This window comes from Garra rufa, chromosome 8 (genome assembly GCF_049309525.1).
Source record: "Garra rufa chromosome 8, GarRuf1.0, whole genome shotgun sequence".
Taxonomy (NCBI): domain Eukaryota; kingdom Metazoa; phylum Chordata; class Actinopteri; order Cypriniformes; family Cyprinidae; genus Garra; species Garra rufa.
This window is the reverse complement of record NC_133368.1, coordinates 48,239,196-48,259,919: the sequence shown is the minus strand read 5'-3', so window position 1 is coordinate 48,259,919 and position 20,724 is coordinate 48,239,196. Positions and strand designations below refer to the sequence as shown.

Sequence of the window (20,724 nt, the reverse complement as noted above, 5' to 3'; positions counted from 1 at the left end):
CGCGTTATTCGAGAATGGCTTGACTAAGCCACTTTCTTTCCACAACTTTTTACCATCATGGTCTGAAGATCATCTGAGCCAAATTTGGTGAAAATCAGATAAACCATCTAGGAGGAGTTTGAAAAAGTAGGTTTTACAAAACAGCGGAAAAGCTAAACCTTACGATTTTTAACTTTTTAATTCAAATGGGCATTTGGGAAAATTCAGAGGAAAAGAACTTACCTTCTAGACCTTATGGTTCAAAAGTTATTAGCATAAACATAAGTGAAACTTTGGACAAGTCATGGCGCTAGAGAGTTTGAGTTAGAAACTCCAAACTTGATATTGCTAATGTTAAGACTGTCCTCTATCTGTGTGCCAAATTTCAGAATTTTCCCACAAGCGCTTCTATAGACTTCCAGAGCGGATTTCCATTGGATTTCCAATCGCATACAGTATACAGTGGCTCAAAAATGAAACACTTCACATTTAATTGTACATAATTTAAAAAGCATTTTTAATATTTCTAAAATACATCTGCTGTTCAAAACTACATACGTTTATTTGTATATCAAAACACAACCATGTTTGACATTTTGTTCTGTAAATGCATACATTAGAGGTTTATTTTTGTTGAAAATATCTCATTTATACTTCAGTTAGACCTTAAGGGCAAATCTACTGGTATCCAGCAGAAGCACAAGACCTCACACGAGACCCAGCACGCGAGCCGCCCACCAGCGGCACGGCATGATGACCCTGCAAACCCGCCGGCAGCCGTGGTAGTTGTAAGGCCACGGCCAGTAGCCCCCGTGAGGCTCGCATACCCGCTCACAATGGGTGTAACTGCGATGACATTCTGTACAGCAAATGCCACGATGGTCCAGCATGGGATCGAACACCATGTGCCCCTCTGAACCCTCCTGAGTCCTCTGGAGAGAGACAAGAAAAGAGATGGTGAGCAGAGCGTTGTGTGGTTATTTCAATGGGGCTGCAATTGTGGTTCACTTGGTGCTTAAAAATGTTTTTAAAAAATTGTGTTTGTCTAAGATTATATGTTAGTCTTGTGCTGTAGATTTGTGACCCTAGACCACAAAAGTCAGTCTTAAGTTGCATGGTTATATTTGTAGCAAAAGCCAAAAATACATTGTATTGGTCAAAATGATCAATTCTTCTTTTTTTTTTTTGCCAAAAATCATTAGGATATTAAAGATTATGTTATATGAGGATATTTAGTTAATTTTCTACTTTAAATATATCAAAACTTAATTTTTGATTAGTGATATGCATTGCTAAGAACTTCATTTGGACAACTTTAAAGGCGATTTTCTCAATATTTCGATTTTTTTGAACCCCAACCTTTTAAATTTCTTGACATTGGACATTGACATTCTCACATTAGATTAAAAATAGGTTTTGTTATATTAAAATAGAAAACAGTTATTTTTTCTATATTTTTATTAAATAAATGCAGCCTGTGTGAGCAGAAGAGACTTGATCAAAAATCCTGTAAAATTCTAAAATATTACTACAAAAATACATTAAAATTCTAAAATATTATTGCAATTTAAAACAACAGTTTTCTATGTGAATATGTGTTAAATTGTAATTTATTCCTGTGATCAAAGCTGAATTTTCAGCATCATTACTCCAGTCTTCAGTGTCACACGATCCTTCAGAAATCATTCTGATATGCTGATTTGCTACTTAGGAAACATTTCTGATTATTATCAATGTTAAAACTTTGATACATTTTATTTTATGATTCTTTGATGAATAGAAAGCATTTATTTGAAATAGAAATCCTTTGTAACATAAATGTCTTTACTAACAATTTTAATCAATTTAAAGTGTACTTAATGAATAAAATTATTAATGTTTTTGATCTTATCCCATATTAAGCAAAAAAAAAAGTAATATAAATATTAAAATAGAATAGAAAACAGTTATTTTAAATTGTAATAATGCTGTTATTTTACTGTATTTTTTATTAAATAAATGCAGCCTGGGTGAGCAGTAGAGACTTGATAACAATCCTGTAAAATTATAAAATATTATTACAACAATACATTAAAATTCTGAAATATTATTGCAATTTAAAATATCTGCTTTCTATGTGAATATCTGTTAAATTATAATTTAATTCTGTGATCAAAGCTGAATTTTCAGCATCATTAATTATCAGTCTAATATGCTTATTTGCTGCTCAAGAAACATTTCTGATTATTATCAATGATAAAAACAGTTGTCCTGACAAATATTTTTGTGGAAATCATGATATTTTTTATTTTTCAAGATTCTTTGATGAATAGAAAGTTCAAAAGAACAGCATTTATTTGAAATAGAAATCATTTGTAACACACATGTCTTTACTGACATTTTAATCAATTTAATGTCCTTAATGAATATAATTATTAATGTTTTTATGATTTCACATATGAAAATTGGTTAAAAAGAGCTAAATTAAAATAGAAAACAGTTATTTTAAATTGCAATAATGCTGTTATTGAGATCCAAAAATCCTGTCAAATGATTAAATATTATTACAAAAATACATTAAAATTCTGAAATATTATTGCAGTTCAAAACAACAGTTTATAATGTGAATATCTGTTAAATTATAATTTATTTCTGAGATGGAAAGCTGAATTTTTAGCATCATTACTCCAGTCTTCAGCTTATTTGCTGCTCAAGAAACATTTCTGATTATTATATTAAAAACAGTTGTCCTGACCAATATTTTTGTGGAAATCATGATGCATTTTAATTTTTTTTCAGGACTTTTTGATGAATTCTTTGTAACATTATAAATGTCTTTACTGTACTATTTTTTAACTTATCCTATATTAAGCCAAAAAAAGGGTCATATTAGATTAAAAGTTGGTTAAAAAGGGCTATTTTAAAATAGAAAACAGTTATTTTAACTTGCAATAATGCTGTTATTGAGATCCAAAAATCCTGTCAAATGATTATTAAATGTTATTACAAAAATACATTAAAATTCTGAAATATTATTGCAGTTTAAAACAACAGTTTATAATATGAATATCTGTTAAATTATAATTTATTCCTGAGATGGAAAGCTGAATTTTTAGCATCATTACTCCAGTCTTCAGCTTATTTGCTGCTCAAGAAACATTTCTGATTATTATATTAAAAACAGTTGTCCTGACCAATATTTTTGTGGAAATCATGATGCATTTTAATTTTTTCAGGACTTTTTGATGAATTCTTTGTAACATTATAAATGTCTTTACTTTACTATTTTTTAACTTATCCTATATTAAGCCAAAAAAGGGTCATATTAGATTAAAAGTTGGTTAAAAAGGGCTATATTAAAATAGAAAACAGTTATTTTAAATTGCAATAATGCTGTTATTGAGATCCAAAAATCCTGTCAAATGATTAAATATTATTACAAAAATACATTAAAATTCTGAAATATTATTGCAGTTTAAAACAACAGTTTATAATGTGAATTTCTGTTAAATTATAATTTATTTCTGAGATGGAAAGCTGAATTTTTAGCATCATTACTCCAGTCTTCAGAAATCAGTCTATGCTTATTTGCTGCTCAAAAAACATTTCTGATTATTATCAATGATAAAAACAGTTGTCCTGACAAATATTTTTGTGGAAATCATGATATTTTTTATTTTTCAAGATTCTTTGATGAATAGAAAGTTCAAAAGAACAGCATTTATTTGAAATAGAAATCCTTTGTAACACACATGTCTTTACTGACATTTTAATCAATTTAATGTCCTTAATGAATAAAATTATTAATGTTTTTGATCTTATCCCATATTAAGCCAAAAAAGGTCATATTATGATTTCACATATGAAAATTGGTTGAAAAGAGCTATATTAAAATAGAAAACAGTTATTTTAACTTGCAATAATGCTGTTATTGAGATCCAAAAATCCTGTCAAATGATTAAATATTATTACAAAAATACATTAAAATTCTGAAATATCATTGCAGTTTAAAACAACAGTTTATAATGTGAATATCTGTTAAATTATAATTTATTTCTGAGATGGAAAGCTGAATTTTTAGCATCATTACTCCAGTCTCCAGCTTATTTGCTGCTCAAGAAACATTTCTGATTATTATATTAAAAACAGTTGTCCTGACCAATATTTTTGTGGAAATCATGATATATTTTAATTTTTCAGGACTTTTTGATGAATTCTTTGTAACATTATAAATGTCTTTACTTTACTATTTTTTAACTTATCCTATATTAAGCCAAAAAAAGGGTCATATTAGATTAAAAGTTGGTTAAAAAGGGCTATATTAAAATAGAAAACAGTTATTTTAAATTGCAATAATGCTGTTATTGAGACGTTGCCAAAAATCCTGTCAAATGATTAAATATTATTACAAAAATACATTAAAATTCTGAAATATCATTGCAGTTTAAAACAACAGTTTATAATGTGAATATCTGTTAAATTATAATTTATTTCTGAGATGGAAAGCTGAATTTTTAGCATCATTACTCCAGTCTCCAGCTTATTTGCTGCTCAAGAAACATTTCTGATTATTATATTAAAAACAGTTGTCCAGAACAATATTTTTGTGGAAATCATGATGCATTTTAATTTTTCAGGACTTTTTGATGAATTCTTTGTAACATTTTATACTACAGGGCCGTTGAATGCTTGAATCTGATTGGCTGATGAACGTTCCAGAGGTATGCATTATATTCAGGGAAACGCACGGCGAACGTAGTTCCAGGCAGCTTTAGACCGCAGTGCATGTCTATATCACTTCGCCATACGATTTCAGTTATTTCAAAGGTCCTTACAGCCCAAAACAGCAAAATGTAAAGGTCGTATAAAGTTACCTTCTCATAATATGAAGCTTCATTTGTTAAAAAAAAAAAAAAAGATATATATATATACTATTTTTCTGTAGCTCTGACTGTTTTCAAATTGTAATTCATTGCCCAGGAAATTAGTCATAACCCACAGCTCAGCAGTGGACATGCATTTATTGCATGAATAAAACAAGACGTGACGTGTATAAAATGACAAAATTAGCAAACTATACACTGAAACAAAATAAACAGAACTTTAACAACAACACTGATATAAGAGCTATAATTTCGCAATAAATGCAGGATGATATAAGAGCTCGAGGCGTAGCTGTCAATCAGATGCGCTCTCGGCCACTGACGTGCTCTCTGCATTTTCTTTCAGAGTTATCATTGGCTGATAGAAAGATTAAAAATAGCATTTATTTAAGATGTAAATAAGATCAAGACACGTCGTGATCTATTCTGTCGTGCAGCGCTCAAAATTGTGGACATCATGAGCCAGTTCTCCTGTAAAATAACATCTGAATCGTTTTTTGAACTGGTTCATTTATATGATCTATCCGAACGAATCTTTTCGTGGAAATGTATCAGACTAGAGCAAATTAATGGGTGCTTCTCAAACTGAAGGCTGCATCCTTAAACTCAGACGAGTTTAGTAATGAGTCGATTTTATTACGTTTATTTTCGTTAATCGACGTTTGATGACTTGCAGCCGAAATATGCAGCCTTCATGAAATGCAGCCCTCCATTTAAGAGGTAAGTTTTGTTGAACTGAAAACGGCTCTGAGTGAGGAGTCGATTCCCCTTGAGAGGATCGATTCCAAACGTTGGAATCGACTCTCGATTCCCAATGCCTCGGAATCGAGGAATCGATTCTTTTTGGAATCGATTCCCAGCCCTAAAAATAACTAAAACCCACAATAACACTGGCCAAGCTAATAAATACAGTAAACATCAGGATAAAAACGACACATTATTTCCATGTTTTTTTCCACATTATATTACGTTTTATCATGTACGGAAAGCACAAACTCTTTTTTTCTCGCCCTCTCTCACTCACCTCACAGACGCACACACATAACGTAACAGTTTGCACTCGCGTTAGCATTCGCGCTAATGTTGTTAGCCCTGCTCTGACGATTAACAACTTAACAACGACATGACAGCTCCCAAACGCGAGGAGACAACGGTGTGGTCTGGAAGAAAATGAACTTAAAGTTTAACTGTTAGTAGAGACGATGCTGCCAGTCACCCTTGAGAGACACAGACGTGAGAGAGGTAAAGTCATACACTTAGTTTCTCTCCCTCACTCTTTCCGTCTGTCTGCTTGTCTTTCGGTCTGTCTAAACTTCATTATTAACGGCATTATTTTGCTATTAACAGCCCAAGCGTCGTTACTAGTTCTAAAATGACGTTTTGGAACTAGCAACGAAGCTGTTGAATGATCTGCGTAAGAAATTAATCCTACTCACAATAGCGTTTTAAGGATGAAAACGGGACGAATGTCTTGAAATATATCATTTGATCGATGTCTTGAGGTGTGGTAACTGTAGTATAAGCGGAATAATTGACTTCGGGCCGTAGAATTCTACGAAAATAATGCACACCCGAGGTGTAACGGCCACTCCGCTTCGCGTCGTGACCGCATCACCACCTCGGGTGTGCATTATTTTCTAAGAATTCTACGGCCCGTCGTCAATTATTCCTTACATAAATGTCTTTACTGTCTTTACTTTACTGTTTTTTAACTTATCCTATATTAAGCCAAAAAAGGGTCATATTAGATCAAAAGTTGGTTAAAAAGGGCTATATTAAAATAGAAAACAGTTATTTTAAATTGTAATAACAGTTATTTTACTCTGGTTTTGATGAAATAAATGCAGCCTCTTAAACCCATAAAAAAATCTTAATGACTCCAAAAGCTTGGCTGGTATTTACAGCAGGTTCCTGCATTACTGTGATGTAATAATGAAGGCGTAGCTCACATGATAAGGGTTTTCAGGGTTATAATCGGGGCCCGTCGGCCGCTCATCCTCTCTGGCTGAGCTGGTGGAGTTTCGACGTCTGCCCGGTTGTCGATTTGCTCCACCTGTACTCTGCCGTCTCACCCGCTCCACGCTTCTCCTCTTCCTCAGCGCTTCAGAAACAGCCAGCAGAGAGAATGAAGATAAGCGGCATTAAAGAGCCAGACATTTCTGAGCTTTAGATGGTAATCAGCGCCTCATTCACAAATGTCACAGTCACTGTGTGATGACCATCGAATGTGAGACTGTTTTAGCATTAAATATCCCACCTGGGATCAATAAAATATATGCGTTTATATATAAAAAACATTTATGTGCCGCATGAACACACAGGACATGTCCTTTCAATGTTCCCGCAAACTTACAAACTAACGTTAACTTTATGAATGCAGAGTTATCTGTTCTTTTATGTTCTCAAATGTTTGCACACAAATGTTATTTATACATTGTTGATGTTATCTAAATCATGCTAACAATATGCTAATCATGCTGGTAACTTGCTAACTTGCTAATATCATGTTAATCATGTTCGTAACATGTTAGCAACTTGTTAGTCATGCTAAAAAACTTGCTAGTAACTTCAAAGTCACGCGAATGCCATTAATCATGCTAGCAACATGGTAATCATGTTGGAAACATGCTAGCAACATGTTAGTCATGCTAGACACATGCTAACAACTTGCTAATCATGCTAAAGTCATGTTAGCAACTTGATAATCATGCTATAAACATGTTAGCAACTAGCTTATTATGTTAGAAACATGTTAGCAACATGCTAGTAACTTGCTAATCATGCTAGAAACATGTTAGCAACTTGCTAATCATGCTAAAATCATGTTAGCAACTTGCTAATCATGCTATAAACATGCTAGCAACTAGCTAATTATGTTAGAAACATGTTAGAAACATGCCAGTAACTTGCTAATCATGCTAGTATCTTGCTAATCATGCTAATATCATGTTAATCATGTTAGAAACATGCTAGCAACATGTTAGTCATGCTAGATACATGCTAACAACTTGCTAATCATGCTAGAAACATGTTAACAACTTGTTAATCGTGCTAGAAACGTGTTAGCAAACTTGCCAGTAACTTGCTAATCACGCTAATAACATATTAATCATGTTAGAAACATGTTAGTCATGCTAAAAACATGTTAGTAACTTTCAAGTCATGCTAATGACATGTTAATCATGCTAGCAACATGGTAATCATGCTAGAATCATGTTAACAACTTGCTAATCATGCTAGACACATGTTACCAACTTGCTAATCATGCTAGAAACATGGTAATTATGCTAGAATCATGCTAGCAACTTGTTAATCATGCTAAAATCATGTTAGCAACTTGATAATCATGCTAGAAACATGTTTGTAACTTGCTAATTATTCTAGCATCATGCTAGCAACTTGCTAATCATGCTAGAATTATGCTAGCAACTTGCTAATCATGTTAAAAACATGTTAACAACTTGGTAATCATCCTAGAAACATGCTAACAACTTGCTAATCGTGCTAGAATCATGCTAGTAACTTGCTAATCATGTTAAAAACATGTTAACAACTTGGTAATCATGTTAGAATCATGCTAGCAACACGTTAATATTGCTAAACATGATAACAACTTGCTAATTACGTTAGAAACATGTTAGCAACTTCTTAATCATGATAGAAATATGCTAGCAATTTGTTAATCATGTTAGAAACATGGTAATTATGCTAGAATCATGCTAGCAACTTGTTAATCATGCTAAAATCATGTTAGCAACTTGATAATCATGCTAGAAGCATGTTTGTAACTTGCTAATTATTCTAGCATCATGCTAGCAACTTGCTAATCATGCTAGAATTATGCTAACAACTTGCTAATCGTGCTAGAATCATGCTAGTAATTTGCTAATCAAGTTAAAAATATGTTAACAACTTGGTAATCATGTTAGAATCATGCTAGCAACATGTTAATAATGCTAACATGATAACAACTTGCTAATTACGTTAGAAACATGCTAGCAATTTGTTAATCATGTTAGAAACATGCTAGCAACTTGTTAATCATGTTGGAAACATGCTAGTAACTTGCTAATCATGCTAGAAACATACTAGCAACTTGCTAATCATGCTAGAAACATACTAGCAACTTGCTAATCATGTTAGAAACATGCTAGCAACTTGCTAATCATGCTAGAAACATGCTAATCATGCTAGAAACTTGCTATCTATCTATCTATCTATCTATCTATCTATCTATCTATCTATCTATCTATCTATCTATCAAACATTAAGCTTTTAAAACTACTTTAAACTTCAAACTGACTGAAAACCCTCAAACTTAAAACTTTTAAAACTTGGAAATCATTTTAAACTTCTTAAACTTTTTTTAAACCGTTCAAACTTTTTCAAACTTTCTGGACCCGCTTTCTCAACCCAACTTTAAACTTTGTCTTGTTACTGGAAGAACGTTTGTTTATAACTATGAGACAACGTTGTCTGAATGTTCTTAGCTTTAAGGTTTGCATTGAATGACATTATATGGCTTGTACTACACTATCAGTCGTACAATATAAAGATCAATTCGAACTTTATCTTTGCTCTTGATGTGTTGCAGGTTTATTAATGGAGATGAAATGCAACACCTCTGGAGTTTGCAGGATGATGCCAGTAAATTGGAAGGTCTCCGCAGAATGTCAGGATATCAGGGCTCAGAAAACTGATGTCCTTCAGCGGTTCTTCAGATGCGATCCAGACCAGAGACCCCACATCAGATTTCACCGCCAGAGTGTCCTCCTCCTGTTGGTAATTAAAACACAGCTGTTGATTGAACGCTGAAACCTGAAACTTACAGACTATTTATTATTTTAATTTTTTTGCAAGCTTAATGTGGATATACACTACGAATCAAAAGTTTTTGAACAGTAAGATTCTCTTCTGCTCACCAAGCCTGCATTTGTTTGATCCAAAGTACAGCAAAAACAGTAAAAAATTTTTTATATTTTTACTGTTTAAAATAACTGCTTTCTATTTAAATATATTTTAAAATGCAATTAAATTTTGCAATAGTTTTACTATTTAAAATAACTACTTTCTATTTGAATATATTTTAAAAATGTAATTAAATTTTGAAATATTTTTACTATTTAAAATAACTGCTTTCTATTTGAATTTATTATAAAATGTAATTAAATTTGGAAATTTTTTACTATTTTAAATAACTGCTTTCAATTTGAATATATTTTAAAATGTAATTAAATTTTTAAATTTTTTACTATTTTAAATAACTGCTTTCAATTTGAATATATTTAAAAATGTAATTAAATTTTAAAATATTTTTACTATTTAAAATAACTGCTTTCTATTTAAATATATTTAAAAATGCAATAAAATTTTGCAATAGTTTTACTATTTAAAAATAACTGCTTTCTATTTGAATATATTTTAAAAAGTAATTAAATTGTGAAATATGTTTACTATTTAAAATAACTGCTTTCTAAATGAATATATTTTAAAAATGTAATTAAATTTTGAAATATTTTTACTTATTAAAATAACTGCTTTCTATTTGAATTTATTTTAAAATGTAATTAAATTTTGAAATATTTTTACTATTTAACAAAACTGCTTTCTATTTGAATATATTTTAAAATGTAATTAAATTTTGAAATATTTTTACTATTTAAAATAACTGCTTTCTATTTAAATAAATTTAAAAATGTAATTAAATTTTGAAATATTTTTACTATTTAAAATAACTGCTTTCTATTTAAATAAATTTAAAAATGTAATTAAATTTTGAAATATTTTTACTATTTAAAATAACTGCTTTCTATTTGAATATATGTTAAAAATGTAATTAAATTTTGAAATATTTTTACTATTTAACAAAACTGCTTTCTATTTGAATATATTTTAAAATGTAATTAAATTTTGAAATATTTTTACTATTTAAAATAACTGCTTTCTATTTAAATAAATTTAAAAATGTAATTAAACTTTGAAATATTTTTACTATTTAAAATAACTGCTTTCTATTTAAATAAATTTAAAAATGTAATTAAATTTTGAAATATTTTTACTATTTAAAATAACTGCTTTCTATTTGAATATATTTTAAAATGTAATTAAATTTAGAAATATTTTTACTTTTTAAAATAACTGCTTTCTATTTGAATATATTTTAAAATGTAATTAAATTTAGAAATATTTTTACTATTTAAAATAACTGCTTTCTATTTGAATATATTTTCAAATGTAATTAAATTTAGAAATATTTTTTACTTTTTAAAATAACTGCTTTCTATTTGAATATATTTTAAAATGTAATTAAATTTTGAAATATTTTTACTATTTAAAATAACTGCTTTCTATTTGAATATATTTTAAAATGTATTTAAATTTAGAAATATTTTTACTGTTTAAAATAACCGCTTTCTATTTGAATATATTTTAAAAAGTAATTAAATTGTGATATAATTTTACTATTTAAAATAACTGCTTTCTATTTGAATATATTTAAAAATGTAATTAAATTTTGAAATTTTTCACTATTTAAAATAACTGCTTTCTATTTGAATATATTTATTCCTGTGATTATTTATAAATAGTAAAAATATTTTTTTTAAATTCCGTTACTTTGGATTAAATAAATGCAGGCTTGGTGAACAGCTAGTGACATGTTAATCATGCTAGCATATAAATAACGTGCTAATCATACTAGCAACATGCTAGTAGCTTGTCAGTCATGCTAATGACATGTAAATAACGTGCTAATCATACAAGCAACATGCTAGTAGCTTGTCAGTCATGCTAATGACATGTAAATAACGTGCTAATCATACTAGCAACATGCTAGTAGCTTGTCAGTCATGCTAATGACATGTAAATAACGTGCTAATCATACTAGCAACATGCTAGTAGCTTGTCAGTCATGCTAATGACATGTAAATAACGTGCTAATAACGTGCTAATTTGCTAATAATGTTAGAAACATGCTAGTAACTTGTCAGCCATGCTAATGACATATAAATAACATGCTAATCATGCTAGAAAAATGCTAGCAACTTGCTAGTCATGTTAGAAACATGATGATAACTTGTTAATAATGTAAGAAACATGCTAGTAACTTGTCAGCCATGCTAATGACATGTAAATATCATGCTAGAAACATGTTAGCAACTTGCTAGTCATGCTGGAAACAAGTTAACAATTTGCTAATCATGCTTGAAACATGCTAGAAACTTGTTAATCATGCTAGAAACATGTTAGCAACTTGCTTGTCATACTAGAAACAGGCTGGAAACATCATAACAACTTACTAGTCATGATAGAAACATGTTAGAAACAAGCTAATGACATGCTAGTAACTTGCAAATTGTGTTAGAAACATGCTAATAACTTGTTAATAATGCAAGTAACATGTTAATTATGCTGGGGAAACGTGCTAGCAAAATGCTAACTTGCTAGTCATGCTAGAAACATGCTTGCAACTTGCTAGTCAGGCTATAAATATGCTAGCAACTTACTAATCATGATAGAAACATGTTAGAAACATGCTAGCAACTTGCTAATCATGCTATAAACATGTTAGCAACTTGCTAATCATGCTATAGACATGTTAACAACTTGCTTATCATGCTATAGACATGTTAGCAACTTGCTAATCATGCTATAAACATGTTAGCAACTTGCTAATCATGCTATAGACATGTTATCAACTTGCTAATCATGCTATAGACATGTTAACAACTTGCTAACCATGCTATAAACATGTTAGCAACTTGCTAATCATTCTATAAACATGTTAACAACTTGCTAATCATGCTATAGACATGTTAGCAACTTGCAAATCATGCTATATACATGTTATCAACTTGCTAATCATGCTATAGACATGTTAGCAACTTGCTAATCATGCTATAGACATGTTAACAACTTGCTAATCATGCTATAAACATGCTAGCAACTTGCTAATCATGCTATAGACATGTTAGCAACTTGCTAATCATGCTATAAACATGCTATCAACTTGCTAATCATAATGATATAGACATGTTAGCAACTTGCTAATCATGCTATAAACATGCTAGCAACTTGCTAATCATGCTATAGACATGTTATCAACTTGCTAATCATGCTATAGACATGTTAGCAACTTGCTAATCATGCTGTAGACATGTTAGCAACTTGCTAATCATGCTATAGACATGTTAGCAACTTGCAAATCATGCTATAGACATGTTATCAACTTGCTAATCATGCTATAAACATGCTAGCAACTTGATAATCATGCTATAGACATGTTAGCAACTTGCTAATCATGCTATAAGCATGCTAGCAACTTGCTAATCATGCTATAGGCATGTTAGCAACTTGCTAATCATGCTATAAACATGCTATCAACTTGCTAATCATGCTATAGGCATGTTAGCAACTTGCTAATCATGCTATAAACATGCTAGCAACTTGCTAATCATGCTATAGACATGTTAGCAACTTGCTAATATGTTTTCTAGCATGATTAGCTTGTCATTCAGATTAATTTTCGGCAGGACTATTTTTAGACAACATCAATTTAATTCATTTTTCATCAAAGTGGATGCAGATATGGGCAACAGAGCCAGTGAATAGTTAATGGATTTATAGTTAAAGGATATAACTGGAGTCTAGCATGCAGAATATAGTATGTGGACATCAGAAGTTGTGATGTTTCTCACCTCAGAAAGTTCAGATCTGACTTGTGATTTGATGTAACACTTCTCTTTTCCAGGAAACTTGACTGCTGTAATGCCCTGCGAAAGAGTAAAAATAATGGAGCTGTTTTATGAACAGCCCTGAAATGAGATGAACAGGTTTATTATGTGCTACTCACGGCTTTGAAGTCTTGAACTTCCACAATTTTCCCGTCTCCGGCATCTGAATTATCTTCTATCTTTATATCGATGTTCCTGCTGAAGTGAGTGCTGACCGCCTGTCCACATCAACATACCAGAGTTATTAAGTTAGTTTATAAATTAAGGGATTTTTGCTTGAAATAAGAAAAGAATCCAACAGTGGGGGCAGAAAAATAAACGTAATTCAAAGGGAAAACAAAATGATTTTTCTTGTGCCGCTGGCAGTTATTTGTTCTTGTTTTATGATTAAACTCACTTAATTTTGGTGCATTTTTTAGAAAACAAGACTCAATATCTTAAATACTAAGTTATAAAAAGCACCCATGTACTGGCAGAAAATTTAACAAAACTATACAGACATAAAAAAATAATGATAAAAATGACAAAACACATAAAATGAATTATTATGGTTATAAAAATTATAAAAAAAAAAAAAAAAGAAAAAAAAAAAAATATATATATATATATATAAAATTAAATTAAATTAATTAATTAAAAAATATATTGTGTGTGGTTATAAAAATTGTTTAATACATTTAATTATATATATATATATATATATATATATATAAAATTTTAAAATATATATTTTAGTATTTGAAAAATAACAATACTTTTCAAACTGAATAAACGAATATAAAATAATGAAATAATATATATTTATAAAATAACATTTCTCATTAAGTTTAACTTGATGTACAATAAAACTGTAATAAAAATGTATTAAAACTATATAGACATGAAAAAATAAAGAATTTTGTTAAGAATGTTACATTTTTACTGGAAAACAGGACAAAAATACTATGTTAGAAAATATTTTTTGCAGTGGTAAAATATAATTCTATAAATATGAAAAACACCAATGTGCTAAAATAACTAGAAATAAAAGTGACAGAAAAAATTATAAAACTATACAGACATTAAAAAAAAATGACAAAAAGACAACAAAATTCATTTATTTATTTATTTATTTATATCATTTAATTATAATTCATTTATTCAGTTATTTATTTTAAAATGTAAATAAACTATAAAAAGAAATCTAAAACCAAAAAATAATATAAATAAAACATAAAGACAAAATGAATAAAAAAATTAACTGATATTAAAATGAATGTAAAGTAACTGTTTATTTCAGCTATTATTTCAATCATTTCTTATTTTACTTTAGTTTAACTTGATATACTAGAATAAATAATAAACAAAAAATAAACAAAAAACTATTTAGACATTTAATAACGTGTGTGTGGTTATAAAAATTATTAAATAAAAAAAAATTGTATTTTAAATTTTAAGATAAAAAATAGTTTAGTTTTTTTTTTTAAATAATAAATTTTAAACTTAATTGATGTACTATAATAAGTAAAACTAAAATTGAAAACAAAAATTAAGTATTAATTATATAGACATATGTATAAATAAATTAATTAATCAATTAATTTTACTTTAGTTTAACTTGATATACTAAAATAACTATAACTAAAATAATAATTTATAAAAACTATATAGACATATAGAAAACCTATGTGTGTGGTTATAAAAATGATCAAATAAAAAAAAAAGTTTTAAAAATTATATTTTAAATTGATGTACTATAATAACTAAAACTAAAACTGAAATGAACATTTATTAAACATAATAAAATTAAAAAATAAAGTGAATAAATAAATGTACTAAAAGTATCAAAAACACAACTAAATTACTAAAACTGAAATTAAAATTAAAATACAAAGTATAAAAATAAAAACGAATTAAAAATGAGTCAAACACAACAAAATGACTAAAACTATAATTTAAATAAAAATAAAAACTTATTAAAAATATGAATAAAGTGCAACATTGCAACATCCAAATATTACATATTTTAATCAAGTGGTTCTCGTCTTTTTTCCTGAAGTCCTGAAGCAAACCTACTGTAGTTAAGAACCACTAATTTAAGCCATATAAACCATCCAGTATAATATCAGCGCATGATTTTGTGCAGCGGTCCAGCAAGTGGTTTGCTCACGGCTGCAGCTCTTACTGGCCGCTTATGTTTGCGTTGAGAAGCGATGCATGCTGATCTGTTTGCCGTGTTAACACTGCATGATTATAACCCAGCACACAGACCTCTTTGTTTGCCGACTTTAACCTGCCACATTTTTTTGAAATACCAGAGGTGCCTGAAATCAATGCACACTGATCGCTGCAAATGCAAACACCACGCTGCCGGCTTCATTGATCATTCCTGACACTTTGCTGAGACAAACTGCAATTTAAATATTCTCATTCAGGCTCAAACCCACCGTGCTTTAAATATCGACACGTCTGCACTGTTGCATCAGCATGCATTTGAAAGAAACTGTGATTATGCAATGCAGAATATTAAAAATGTTTACTTTAAATATAGAAGTGTTACAAAATACCCCAATGAACGCATGCATGCAAAATAAACCCAGAACACTGAACAATTTGCTGAAGAACAAATAGTATAAATGTTTTATTATCACACAGTTTCCATTTGGTAAACTTTAGTTAACGTTTTACTGCCCTGACTTGCTTTTAAGGAGTAAAAAAAATAATAATAATAATGTAATATTATATATATATATATATATATATATATATATATATATACATTTTTAAAAAAACGATACAATGTAAAAAGCGCAATTTTTTCTTTTTACATTAGTTTAACCTGATAGATTAACTAAAACTAAAATTAAATTTAATAAAAACTGTACAGACATTTGTAAAACCTATATGTTTTTATGGTTGTAAAAATGATTAAATAAAATAACACTAAACTATTTTATATTTTAAATTTTAAGTTAAATATAATATTAAAAAAAGAAATAATAAAAATGTCAAAACACAAAAAAAATGAAAATAAAAAGTATAAAAATAAAAAAATATTTAAAAATAACAAAATTACTAAAACTGAAATGAAAAAGTATAAAATAAAAATTAATTAAAACTATATAGACATGTTAAATAAATAAATAAAATCCACTAAAACTTACAAAAACAAAATACTAAAACTGAAATGAAAATAAAAAATTAAAAGTATAAAAATAAAAACTAATTAAAAATGACAAAAAAACAACAAAATTAATAAAACTGAAATGAAAATGAAAATAAAAAGCATAACAAAAATTAATTCAAACTATATACACGTTAAAAAGATGAATAAATAAATCCAAAAAATGAAAAAATTTAAATAAAAAGTATAAAAATAAAAATTAATTAAAACTATATAGACATGTAAAAAAATCTACTAAAAATAACAAAAACAACAAAATTACTAAAACTGATATGAAAATAAAATAAATAAAAACGATTTAAAAATGACAACAACAAAAAAACAAAATTACTAACACTGAAATTAAAAAGAATAAAATAAAAATTAATTAAAACTATATAGACATGTTAAATAAATAAAATCCACAAAAAATGACAAAAAACAACAAAACTACTAAAACTGAAATGAAAATTTAAATAAAAGTATAAAAATAAAAACTAATTAAAAATGACAAAAAAACAACAAAATTACTAAAACTGAAGTGAAAATTTAAATAAAAAGTATAAAAATAGAAATTAATTAAAAATGACAAAAAAACAAGAAAATTACTAAAACTTAAATTAAAATAAAACGTATAAAAAAAATTAATTAAAACAATATGGAATTGTTAAAAAATAAATTAATAATAATAAAATAAAATAAAAACATACAAAAACATAAAAAAATGAATAAAACTGAAAGACATGTTAAAAAATAAATTAATAAATACAAAAATGACAAAATTACTAAAACTAAAGTTAAAATTAAAATAAAAATTATAAAAATTAATTTGATGCATTTGAGAGTGAAACTGCACGATTTTGCAATGCGGAATATTGAAAATGTACACTTTAAATATAGCAGTGTTCCAGAATCTCCCTGATGAATGCACGCATGCAAAATAAACCCAAAACACTGAACAATTTGCTGCACATACACATTTACAAATAGTAAAATGCTTTTATCATCACACAGTTTCCATTCGGTTAATGTTTTACTGCTTTGTTTTGCTTTTAAGGAGTTCAAGTTATAGTTTCAGTGGGCTGAATTTGATAGACGCTCCCAAAAGTGATATTTTTGCGTAGGAAGTTGCTAACAGTTGCACTAATTTTGAGCCAAAGTACTTTAGACTACTGAACTGTCTGGTCTGAGGCACTTACTTCTCTCTCGCTGACTTTCCACAGGTAAAAAGCTCCGATGCCTCCAAAAAGCAGCAGAACGGCTCCGGCGATGAAGGCTGCGACCGCCGTCTTCCTCAGACGCACAAACCCTCTGGGCTTCAAGCTACTGTAAGCCTTAAGAAGCACATATTGTGGGAATATGGAGAGCATTAAATGCATAATACGAAGTTTAAAGACAAAATGAGAGCATCACGTACCTCAAAAGGAGCTTTTTCTGATGTGTCCTCCATGGCGTTCTGGCGTCTACTGAAAGCAGAGCTTTGTGACTTGATGTAGATTCTCTCAAGTTTCTGTCATGTAGGTGAGAGAGAGGAGAAATTGGGGGAAAATAAACAAGGTCCCGGAGAAACCCAAGCCTGGAATTCCTCTCCTGGGATTTTCTGTGGCCTGAGAAAACATAGTGCTGAGACAGACGCTTCAGACTATTCATGCACATTTCGAGTGAATTTCTATAAACTGACAGGGAAAAAGAGGCCCGCTTTACCTGAATTCACTCCTGTAAATCCATGGGATGCTTTCGAAGGCAGCATTTATAATTCAATTCAAGAAAGTCTAGGGCTAGATCTGTATAAGTACTCTAGCAGTAACATCACTCATTTTCATGACTCTTTTGCATGTAGAATAACAATAAACTGATTAAATGACACAAATAATGCAGTGATGAAAATATGATAATAATAAGTATAAACTAAAAGGAAATAAAATTAAACATAATTTATTTTCAGCTAGTTGCCAGGGTTACATTATTGATTTTCATTTAACTTGATGTACTAAAAAAATAAACTAAAACTGAAATAAAAATTAATTCAAAAAAAGTATAATAATGCAAGTATACAAATGAGCTAATAAAAAAGACAAAAGCACACAATAAAATTACTAAAATTGAAATAAAATTAAAATAAAAACTGATTTAAAAAAGCGTAATAGTATCTCAGTGATTTCAGAAAGCTTAATATTCAAGCATTTAAACAAAAGCCCATTAAATCAAGTATTTTTTAGATAAATTATGGATTTGACAAGGATGTTTTTAAATTTATATTTTTAGTTTTTACATGAATATTTAAATTTGTTTACAAAGGCAATCCTCAAGTATTTAAACAGAAACATTAAGATAAAAAAAATTAAGATTATAAATTATCATTGGTCTGAAATTATTACTTTTTTAAGAATTTAAGAATTGAATTTACATCTTGCAATTTTGACTTGTTTTTTTTTTTGGAATTCTAAGTTTACATCTTGGAGTTTTGACATTTTTCTTGCAATTCTACATTTATATCTTTTTCATTTTTACTTTTTCTCGAAATTCTACATTTACATCTCATTATACAGACATCTTGTTGGAATTCTGAGTTTACGTCTTATAATTTCGACTTTTTCTTGGAATTCTATGTTTACATCTTATAAATTTTTACTTTTTTCTTGGAATTCTGAGTTTACATCTCGTAACTTTGACTTTTCTTGGAATTCTAAGTTTGTATCTCATGATTTTAACTTTTTGTCTCGGAATTCTAAGTTTACGTTTGTTAATTTCGACTTTTTCTTGAAATTTTATGTTTAAACCTTGTAATTTTGACATTTTTCTTGGAATTCTAAGTTTATATCTTGTGATTTAAGCTTTTTGTCTCAGAATTCTGAGTCTACGTCTCATGCCATCTTTTTTCGGAGTTCTAAGTTTACATCTAGTAATTTTTACTTTTTTCTTGGAATTCTGAGTTTAAATCTCATAACCTTTCTTTTTTTTTGAAGTCTAAGTTTACATCTCGTGATTTCAATTTTTTTCTCAGAATTCTGAGTTCACGTTGCATAATTTACAATTTGAGTTTACATCTCGTAATTTTAACTTTTTTCTTGGAATTCTAAGTTTACATCGCGTGATTTTTTACTTTTTGTCTCTGAAATCTGAGTTTACATGTCAATTTCGATTTACTCTTGGAATTCTATGTTTACATCTCATAATTTGGACTTTTTAAATTTTGGAATTCTGAGTTTACATTTCGTAATATTGACTTCTCAGAATTCTACATTTACATCTTGGAATTTTGACTATTTTCTCTGAATTTTATGTTTTCATCTCATGATTTCAACCTTTTGTCTTGGAATTTTGAGTTTACGTCTGATAATTCTATGTTTAAATCTTGTCATTTTGAATTTTTTCTTGGAATTCTACATTTACATCATGGAATTTTTACTTTTTTCTTGGAATTTTAAGTTTACATCTCATGAATTCAACTTTTTGTCTCAGAATTCTATGTTTACATTTCATATTTTGACCTTTTTAAACTTTGGAATTCTGAGTTTACATCTCGTGATTTCAACCTTTTGTCTCAGAATTCTGAGTTTACATCTTATAATATCGACTTCTTCTCTGACTTCTACATTTACATCTTGTAATTTTGACTTTTTTTCCTGGAATTCTAAGTTTACATCTTGTGATTTCAACTTTTTGTCTCGGAATTCTGAGTTTACGTCTCATAATTTGGACTTTTTAAATTGTGGAATTCTGAGTTTACATCTTATAATTTTGACTTTTTTTATTGCAATTCTAATTTACATCTTATACTTTTGAATTTTTTCTTGGAATTCTAAGTTTACATCTTGTGATTTCAACTTTTTGTCTCAGAATTCTGAGTTTACGTCTCATAATTTGGACTTTTTAAATTGTGGAATTTTGAGTTTACATCTCGTAATTTTGACTTTTTTTCTTGGAATTCTAAGTTTACATCTCATGATTTCAATTTTTCGTCTCGTAATGCTGAGTTAACATTTTTCTAATTAAATGTTATAATTTG

General features: G+C 28.6%; 1 protein-coding gene across 1 annotated transcript; it reads right to left on the bottom strand.

The window, feature by feature from the left end:
* Nucleotides 1-479: 479 nt before the first annotated feature.
* cnmd (chondromodulin) lies at nt 480-18,248 on the bottom strand. Its single transcript, XM_073846292.1, has 7 exons — nt 18,133-18,248; nt 17,915-18,049; nt 13,693-13,791; nt 13,538-13,612; nt 9,464-9,617; nt 6,791-6,942; nt 480-911 (listed from the first exon to the last, which is right to left on the bottom strand). Exons 1-7 carry the CDS (start codon nt 18,163-18,165, stop codon nt 687-689), a joined length of 873 nt encoding a protein of 290 aa, XP_073702393.1. The 5' UTR covers nt 18,166-18,248; the 3' UTR covers nt 480-686.
* Between the last annotated feature and the right edge of the window lie 2,476 nt (nt 18,249-20,724).

Bases quoted from the DNA above. Each gene is read 5' to 3' on its own strand.
- cnmd (XM_073846292.1), bottom strand. From the start codon at position 18,165: ATGGAGGACACATCAGAAAAAGCTCCTTTTGAG. The intron at 13,792-17,914 runs GTAAGTGCCTCA...TGATGTGGACAG, and splicing joins GGAAAGTCAGCGAGAGAGAA to GCGGTCAGCACTCACTTCAG. The intron at 912-6,790 runs GTGAGCTACGCC...GTCTCTCTCCAG, and splicing joins ACCCTGAAAACCCTTATCAT to AGGACTCAGGAGGGTTCAGA.